The sequence below is a fragment of the Lottia gigantea genome (assembly GCF_000327385.1).
Source record: "Lottia gigantea unplaced genomic scaffold LOTGIsca_194, whole genome shotgun sequence".
Classification (NCBI taxonomy): Eukaryota; Metazoa; Mollusca; class Gastropoda; family Lottiidae; genus Lottia; species Lottia gigantea.
Window position 1 is genome coordinate 91,816 of NW_008708376.1, and position 9,965 is coordinate 101,780.

Sequence of the window (9,965 nt, forward strand, 5' to 3'; positions counted from 1 at the left end):
TATGCTCTAGTCTCATTCTGACCACAGAAAACTATCATTGTACCAAACAATCTGCTAGCTAGTTAGATACGATAGTTTGGTATGCTCTAGTCTCATTCTGACCACAGCAAACTATCATTGTACCAAACAATCTGCTAGCTAGTTAGATACGATGGTTTGGTATGCTCTAGTCTCATTCTGACTACAGAAAACTGTCATTGTACCAAACAATCTGCTAGCTAGTTAGATACGATGGTTTGGTATGCTCTAGTCTCATTCTGACCACAGAAAACTATCATTGTACCAAACAATCTGCTAGCTAGTTAGATACGATGGTTTGGTATGCTCTAGTCTCATTCTGACCACAGAAAACTGTCACTGTACCAAACTATCTACTAGCTAGTTAGACACGATAGTTTGGTATGATCTAGTCTCATTCTGACTGCAGAAAACTGTCACTGTACCAAACTATCTACTAGCTAGTTAGACACGATAGTTTGGTATGATCTAGTCTCATTCTGATCAAAGAAAACTGTCATTGTACCAAACAATCTACTAGCTAGTTAGACACGATAGTTTGGTATAATCTAGTCCAATTCTGACTACAGAAAACTATCATTGTATCAATCAATCTACTAGCTAGTTAGACACGATAGTTTGATATGTTCTAGTCTCATTCTGACTACAGAAAACTGTCATTGTACCAAACAATCTGCTAGCTAGTTAAATATGATAGTTTGGTATGCTCTAGTCTCATTCTGACCAAAGAAAACTGTCATTATACCAAACAATCTACTAGCTAGTTAGATACAATAGTTTGGTATGATCTAGTCTCATTCTGACCACAGCAAACTATCATTGTACCAAACAATCTGCTAGCTAGTTAGATACGATGGTTTGGTATGCTCTAGTCTCATTCTGACTACAGAAAACTATCATTGTACCAAACAATCTGCTAGCTAGTTAGATACGATGGTTTGGTATGCTCTAGTCTCATTCTGACTACAGAAAACTATCATTGTACCAAACAATCTGCTAGCTAGTCAGATACGATGGTTTGGTAAACTCTAGTCTCATTCTGACCACAGAAAACTGTCACTGTACCAAACTATCTACTAGCTAGTTAGACACGATAGTTTGGTATGATCTAGTCTCATTCTGACCAAAGAAAACTGTCATTATACCAAACAATCTACTAGCTAGTTAGACACGATAGTTTGGTATAATCTAGTCCAATTCTGACTACAGAAAACTGTCATTGTACCAAGCAATCTACTAGCTAGTTAGACACGATAGTTTGGTATGTTCTAGTCACATTCTGACTACAGAAAACTATCATTGTATCAATCAATCTACTAGCTAGTTAGACACGATAGTTTGATATGTTCTAGTCTCATTCTGACTACAGAAAACTGTCATTGTACCAAACAATCTGCTAGCTAGTTAGATACGATGGTTTGGTATGATCTAGTCTCATTCTGACTAAAGAAAACTGTCATTGTACCAAACAATCTGCTAGCTAGTTAGACAAGACAGTTTGATATGCTCTAGTCCAATTCTGACCACAGAAAACTGTCATTGTACCATACAATCTACTCGATAGTTGGACAGGATAGTTTGGTGTACTCAAGTCTCATTCTGACCAAAGAAAACTGTCATTATACCAAACAATCTGCTAGCTAGTTAGACAAGATAGTTTGATATGCTCTAGTCCAATTCTGACTACAGAAAACTGTCATTGTACCATACAATCTACTCGATAGTTGGACAGGATAGTTTGGTGTACTCAGGTCTCATTCTGACCAAAGAAAACTGTCATTATACCAAACAATCTGCTAGCTAGTTAGATACAATAGTTTGATATGCTCTAGTCTCATTCTGACCAAATAAAACTGTCATTGTACCAAACAATCTACTCGCTAGTTAGACACGATAGTTTGGTATGATCTAGTCTCATTCTGACTACAGAAAACTATCATTGTATCAAACAATCTATTAGCTAGTTAGACGCGATAGTTTGGTATACTCTAGTCTCATTCTGACCAAATAAAACTGTCATTATACCAAACAATCTGCCAGCTAGTTGGACATGATAGTTTGATATGCTCTAGTCTGATTCTGACTACAGAAAACTGTCATTGTACCAAACAATCTACTAGCTAGTTAGACACGATAGTTTGGTATGATCTAGTCTCATTCTGACTACAGAAAACTATCACTGTATCAAACAATCTATTAGCTAGTTAGACAAGATAATTTGGTATGTTCTAGTCTCATTCTGACTACAAAAAACTATCATTGTATCAAACAATCTATTAGCTAGTTAGACGCGATAGTTTGGTATGCTCTAGTCTCATTCTGACTACAGAAAACTATCATTGTACCAAACAATCTACTAGCTAGTTAGACAAGATAGTTTGGTATGCTCTAGTCCCATTCTACTACAGAAAACTGTCATTGTACCAAACAATCTGCTAGCTATTTAGACACGATAGTTTGGTATGCTCTAGTCCAATTCTGACTACAGAAAACTGTTATTGTACACTACGAAGCAATCTGCTAGCTATTTTTTTTTATGAGAATTGGAATATCAGCCTCAAAATAGTACATTTGCGTTGATATATTTCTAGTTTACATTTGAAAGAAACACAATCCTAAATTTCAGGCCTAATTTTTATCAACGCGAAGACATTCCAAACAACTAACAGTACGATTTTGACTCTGATATTCAAATTAATATAAAAATAATGGAAAATTATTTTACTTTGCTCATAGACAATTCATTTATTCTCACTACAGACAACAGAATTGTCGCTTCACACTCGGACAAATTTCACCCATTACACACTGCATGGTAGTAGCAAGAGAAAATATTCGTTTATTTTAGCGACCGCTAAAAATATCTACTTCAAATGCTAAAATCAGTCCTCTATTTGGGAATAGGTATTAAGTCCAAGTATAATCCGTATTGTTTTTACCGGAAGTAATGTGGTGTTAAAGAAACGAAAGTAGGAAAATGTCGCTGTTTAGGACAGGTTGTGTTATATTTGATTAATAAGCCATTTAAACATGTATTTTGAAGCCATCTATGATGATTATTCCCGATCCCAAGCCCTCCACATTGAGAAAACTATTTGATGATTGGGAATTGACCTTTTTTTGCATTTTCCTGACATTATGAGTTAGCTGACTTCACAATGTCAAACCATGAGCACACCGTTTAATACCTTGACATCATTAAACACTTTTCTTGTCTTAAAAACGCACCGCAACTGTTGACAGGCCTTGAATAATATACTATTTAAGATGTATTAGGGTAATCAAATGCCTTATTAGAAACTAGTCGAAATCACTGACATACGATAAGACATGATCCAATTGTGAACTTACCTTGTGTTGAAATCATCAAATATGCACGCATTATCAACCAACACTGTTTCATTTGTGGTTCAGTCAACTTGTCAACAAAACAAAAGTCAACTCGTCTACAAAACAAAAGTCAACTCGTCTACAAAACAAAAGGCATTTCGTCTACAAACCAAAATTCAACTCGTCTACAAACCAAAATTCAACTCGTCTATAAACCAAAAGACAACTCGTCTACAAAAATGATTGAAATAAAGATTTTGTCAACGAGTTGACTGGTAGATCTAATTTTTCATTTATCATGGAACCAGAACTGAGATCAAGAATGTGTCAAGCCCATTCTTTCATTGGAGATTGGAAACTTTGGGAGGTTAAGCTTACATCACAGTTGTTTATAAAATTAGCATCACAATGATTATATCAAAATTTAGAGAATTTCAAGGGGAATTACTCTAAAATGAAATGAAAATTTCACAAGTAGCACTTAAACACCTTCTTAATTTCAGCCCTTCAATTTTGAACTTAACAAGGTCCCAGAACTTTTAAACAATAAGTGAAATTGGTAAATATTAAACCAAATGACAGTAAAACTAATATTTTAAATTTACTGAAATCATTACAGGAAAGAGTTTTATACCAAATGTTAACCAAGTCAGATGTAGAAGTAAATTGAATATTCAGAGACCGAAAGTAGAAATTCTGCCACGAAGAATTTTAAAAGCTGTGACAGAACCTATTCTTATACCTAAGAAAGTAGATGTAGCTGAACGCTGTGCCAGAAAGAATACTTTTTATGTTCCTAAAAGAAAGTTTGAGGTAATTTATTTATATATGGCAAGCTAAATGTCATGCAAAGACTTTATATAGCAAGCTAAATGTCATGCAAAGACTTTATATAGCAAGCTAAATGTCATGCAAAGACTTTATATAGAAAGCTAAATGTCATGCAAAGACTTTATATAGCAAGCTAAATGTCATGCAAAGACTTTATATAGCAAGCCAAATGTCATGCAAAGACTTTATATGGCAAGCTAAATGTCATGCAAAGACTTTATATAGCAAGCTGAATGTCATGCAAAGACTTTATATAGCAAGCCAAATGTCATGCAAAGACTTTATATGGCAAGCTAAATGTCATGCAAAGACTTTATATAGCAAGCTAAATGTCATGCAAAGACTTTATATAGCAAGCCAAATGTCATGCAAAGACTTTATATAGCAAGCTAAATGTCATGCAAAGACATTATATAGCAAGCTAAATGTCATGCAAAGACTTTATATAGCAAGCTAAATGTCATGCAAAGACTTTATATAGCAAGCTAAATGTCATGCAAAGACTTTATATAGCAAGCTAAATGTCATGCAAAGACTTTATATAGCAACCTAAATGTCATGCAAAGACTTTATATAGCAAGCTAAATGTCATGCAAAGACTTTATATAGCAAGCTAAATGTCATGCAAAGACTTTATATAGCAAGCTAAATGTCATGCAAAGACTTTATATAGCAAGCTAAATGTCATGCAAAGACTTTATATAGCAAGCTAAATGTCATGCAAAGACTTTATATAGCAAGCTAAATGTCATGCAAAGACTTTATATAGCAAGCTAAATGTCATGCAAAGACTTTATATAGCAAGCTAAATGTCATGCAAAGACTTTATATAGCAAGCTGAATGTCATGCAAAGAGCAAGTTCTCTCATTAAAGGAATGTCTATGTCTTGGAAAATTTTCCATCATTGCTCACTGCATAGCCTACTATTTAGTAAAGTGGGTGGTAAAACCCTACTAAAAGATTTAAATGGACTGTAAAGAGATTTTGTAGCCTTTTTATGTGTATCTGGGACACCTGTGACTTCTGTTTGGGATATATTTAAGTTTAAACGGAATGGAAGAGTTGTATGATATTTGTGTAGAGAGCTAAATATCCTTATTTATGATAAAATGGTCTGTTTTGAATACAGTCAGGAGAAAATTTGGTAAATCAAGTCAGTCCAGAAATAGCACTTAGTATCATACAACTCATCAAACTTTTAAAATGAAGCAATATAAGAAGAGTATATAAGGGGACGGTGAAACTAAAAGTGAATGAGTCATCAATTTATAGTTAGAAATTCTGCCATCTTGTTAGGGGAGATAACACATATTATTATATGTTATTGTGGTCTGGTAGTAGGATAGTTATGAATTCTCTGCCAGGAACTGAGTCCTGTGACTCTTTCTGGAATTGCAGGAACCACAGGCATTAGATGAAGAATTGAAATAGAAGTCTAATGTGTCCCAGATACACATAAAAAGGCTAGAAAATCTCTTTACAATCCCTTTAAGAGTGATTATGCACTGGTTTATAGAATATATTTTGTGAAACATCTTAATTGTCTAAAAACTGCTTCGATTTTGTGGTGAAAAAAATTAAAAATCTGAATAGATTTTAGAAATAACCAATACAAATGAATTTACAAAACTTATAAAGCTATTTATAAAAAGCGATGACCTTGTTGATTCTTCTTTATCAATGAATGAATTTTATTATATTAATTGTTTTGAAAGTATATTTTATCATATTATTTATTACTGTCCATTTAATACTAATAGATATATTCCATTCTATTGATGTATCTATTGATTACTTGGTTTCAATACTGAATAGATCTATCTATCTATCTAAAAACAAAACAGTTCACTATTAAAATAGTGCTCAATATATCAATTGTAGAGTGATATAGAAATACCACTGTTAAAATAGTACTCAATACATCAATTGTAGAGTGATATAGAAATACCACTGTTAAAATAGTGCTCAATACATCAATTGTAGAGCTATATAGAAATACCACTGTTAAAATAGTGCTCAATACATCAATTGTAGAGCGATATAGAAATACCACTGTTAAAATAGTGCTCAATATATCAATTGTATAGCTATATAGAAATACCACTGTTAAAATAGTGCTCAATATATCAATTGTAGAGTGATATAGAAATATCACTGTTAAAATAGTGCTCAATACATCAATTGTAGAGTGATATAGAAATACCACTGTTAAAATGGTGCTCAATACATCAATTGTAGAGCGATATAGAAATATCACTGTTAAAATAGTGCTCAATACATCAATTGTAGAGTGATATAGAAATACCACTGTTAAAATGGTGCTCAATACATCAATTGTAGAGCGATATAGAAATACCACTGTTTAAATAGTGTTTAATACATCAATTGTAGAGAGATATAGATATACCATTGTTAAAATAGTGCTCAATACATCAATTGTAGAGCGATATAGAAATACCACTGTTTAAATAGTGTTTAATACATCAATTGCAGAGTGATATAGAAATATCACTGTTAAAATAGTGCTCAATACATCAATTGTAGAGAGATATAGAAATACCACTGTTAAAATAGTGCTCAATACATCAATTGTAGAGCGATATAGAAATACCACTGTTTAAATAGTGTTTAATACATCAATTGTAGAGTGATATAGAAATACCACTGTTAAAATAGTGCTCAATACATCAATTGTAGAGTGATATAGAAATACCACTGTTAAAATAGTGCTCAATACATCAATTGTAGAGTGATATATAAATCTATCTATCTACGGTATATAGATAGTAAACCTGTAGATAGCTTGACCAACTGTTATGTGAATAGTTTTTAATTAACCAATTATAATATAATTCTATAAATTATGAATTCCAGGTGAATGAATATGAAGAGTTCTTATTTAGAACATGTCAGAATGATTTAGACCAGAATAAGATGGTGATTATTTGTCAGTCCATGCCGTGTCTATTAAGAGATTATAATAAAACTAAGAATAAATTCAGTGGAATTGATATGATAATGGTGAAAATCAATAATAAACTTATGATGTAAGTTGTTCCCAAGTTTTTTAAACGACTCAAAACAAGTTCTCCCTTATATTACAAAGTTTTTAGATTAGGAAGTTTCAAAAACCATTAAAGATGGGTTTCCTTATTTTTTAGTGTCAAAATAAGCAGTCTTTTTGATTATTTGGTGTTTCTAATGAATTATCATGTTTTCTTAATCATATCATTGTATTCTTATTGCATATTATTAAGAGTTTTAACCAATCATGAATATACATGTATGTACAGTCTGGATAAACTAAAAAAGACTTTTTGATCTTTCTTGATAGGTCACTCATTGGAATTCTGCTGGTAATTTGGCTAATTATGAGACAAAACCGAATTTTTCTAAGTTATTAGAACATCTCTACATTCTGTTCATATAACATTTAAATTCTAGACACTAACTTACTACTGATATTCTATTCTAGACACTAACTTTATTACTGATATTCTATTCTAGACACTAACTTTACTACTGATATTCTATTCTAGACACTAACTTTACTACTGATATTCTATTCTAGACACTAACTTTACTACTGATATTCTATTCTAGACACTAACTTTACTACTGATATTCTATTCTAGACACTAACTTTACTACTGATATTCTATTCTAGACACTAACTTTACTACTGATATTCTATTCTAGACACTAACATTACTACTGATATTCTATTCTAGACACTGACTTTACTACTGATATTCTATTCTAGACACTAACTTTACTACTGATATTCTATTCTATACACTAACTTTACTACTGATATTCTATTCTAGACACTAACTTTACTACTGATATTCTATTCTAGACACTAACTTTACTAATAATATTATATTCTAGACACTAACTTTACTAATGATATTATATTCTAGACACTAACTTTACTACTGATATTCTATTCTAGACACTAACTTTACTACTGATATTCTATTCTAGACACTAACTTTACTACTGATATTCTATTCTAGACACTAACTTTACTACTGATATTCTATTATAGACACTAACTTTACTACTGATATTCTATTCTAGACACTAACTATACTACTGATATTCTATTCTAGACACTAACTTTACTACTGATATTCTATTCTAGACACTAACATTATTACTGATATTCTATTCTAGACACTAACTTTACTACTGATATTCTATTCTAGACACTAACTTTACTACTGATATTCTATTCTAGACACTAACATTATTACTGATATTCTATTCTAGACACTAACTATACTACTGATATTCTATTCTAGACACTAACTTTACTACTGATATTCTATTCTAGACACTAACTTTACTACTGATATTCTATTCTAGACACTAACATTACTACTGATATTCTATTCTAGACACTAACTTTACTACTGATATTCTATTCTAGACACTAACATTACTACTGATATTCTATTCTAGACACTAACATTACTACTGATATTCTATTCTAGACACTGACTTTACTACTGATATTCTATTCTAGACACTGACTTTACTACTGATATTCTATTCTATACACTAACTTTACTACTGATATTCTATTCTAGACACTAACTTTACTACTGATATTCTATTCTAGACACTAACTTTACTACTGATATTCTATTCTAGACACTAACTTTACTACTGATATTCTATTCTAGACACTGACTTTACTACTGATATTCTATTCTAGACACTAACATTACTACTGATATTCTATTCTAGACACTGACTTTACTACTGATATTCTATTATAGACACTAACTTTACTACTGATATTCTATTCTAGACACTAACTTTACTACTGATATTCTATTCTAGACACTAACTTTACTACTGATATTCTATTCTAGACACTAACTTTACTACTGATATTCTATTCTAGACACTAACTTTACTAATGATATTCTATTCTAGACACTAACTTTACTAATGATATTATATTTTAGGCGAGCTATAACAGGAACTAGAAGAGAGAACCTGTTGCCGTTGTTAGTGGGGTCCAGTGTGTATATACTCAGTTCAGACGTGCGTATAAAAGAAGCTATGACTCTGTTGAAGAAAGTAAATCATCTAGTTGTTATGGGTTGGTATAAATCTTTATTTACAAGATATTTATCATCTCACCATCACTCTGTTACACTAATAGTCTCCAGTTTGCTTAACTACAAAGCAGGGGAAAGCCGACTTCTAAACTGTTTTGTGAAACCACGTGGGGCATAATCTTTCCGAAAGCGAAGTAAGTAGAAAGAAATAAACCCACCTTAGTTTTTGTGAGAGAAAAGACCTTTTTATTTTCAATATGAAACGATTATTTTGTATTCTTGCAGGTATATTAACAGATGATCATATATTATCACATGAAGATGCCGTACGACTGGCACAAACTGATCTGGAAACACAGCGTGGACAGTTGGTATCGTTATTAGGCCAAGGTGCTTCCAAAACATATTCATTATTAAACAGTCATCAATCGAACCTAGTGAGAAATCTAGAACAGTATATCAGACAATCAGACCAGTCTTCTCCTGATCAATAACAGTGTTTATCTAGACTTAATTAAACCCTGGGTTCTCACCTTCTCTTCATGTTCGTTTACAAAAAAACAGTGTTACCGATTTAATCAACTGCGAACACCAGAATGATCACACCAGGCATGTTGATGACATTTGTGTTTAGGACACATTAAGTTTTGATCATGTAGATGATCATGTGAATATTTAAAAAAAAAATCAGAATAAATTTCTAGCTGGTA

General features: G+C 31.9%; 1 protein-coding gene across 1 annotated transcript; it reads left to right on the forward strand.

Annotated features, from left to right (window-relative positions):
- The first annotated feature begins 2,975 nt into the window (after nt 1-2,975).
- LOTGIDRAFT_239114 (hypothetical protein) lies at nt 2,976-9,965 on the forward strand. Its single transcript, XM_009052989.1, has 5 exons — nt 2,976-3,014; nt 3,968-4,161; nt 7,055-7,227; nt 9,160-9,296; nt 9,541-9,965. The coding sequence occupies exons 1-5, from the start codon at nt 2,996-2,998 to the stop codon at nt 9,747-9,749; spliced, it is 732 nt and encodes a 243-aa protein (XP_009051237.1). The 5' UTR covers nt 2,976-2,995; the 3' UTR covers nt 9,750-9,965.

Bases quoted from the DNA above. Each gene is read 5' to 3' on its own strand.
- LOTGIDRAFT_239114 (XM_009052989.1), top strand. The intron at 7,228-9,159 runs GTAAGTTGTTCC...ATTATATTTTAG, and splicing joins ATCAATAATAAACTTATGAT to GCGAGCTATAACAGGAACTA. The intron at 9,297-9,540 runs GTTGGTATAAAT...GTATTCTTGCAG, and splicing joins AAATCATCTAGTTGTTATGG to GTATATTAACAGATGATCAT.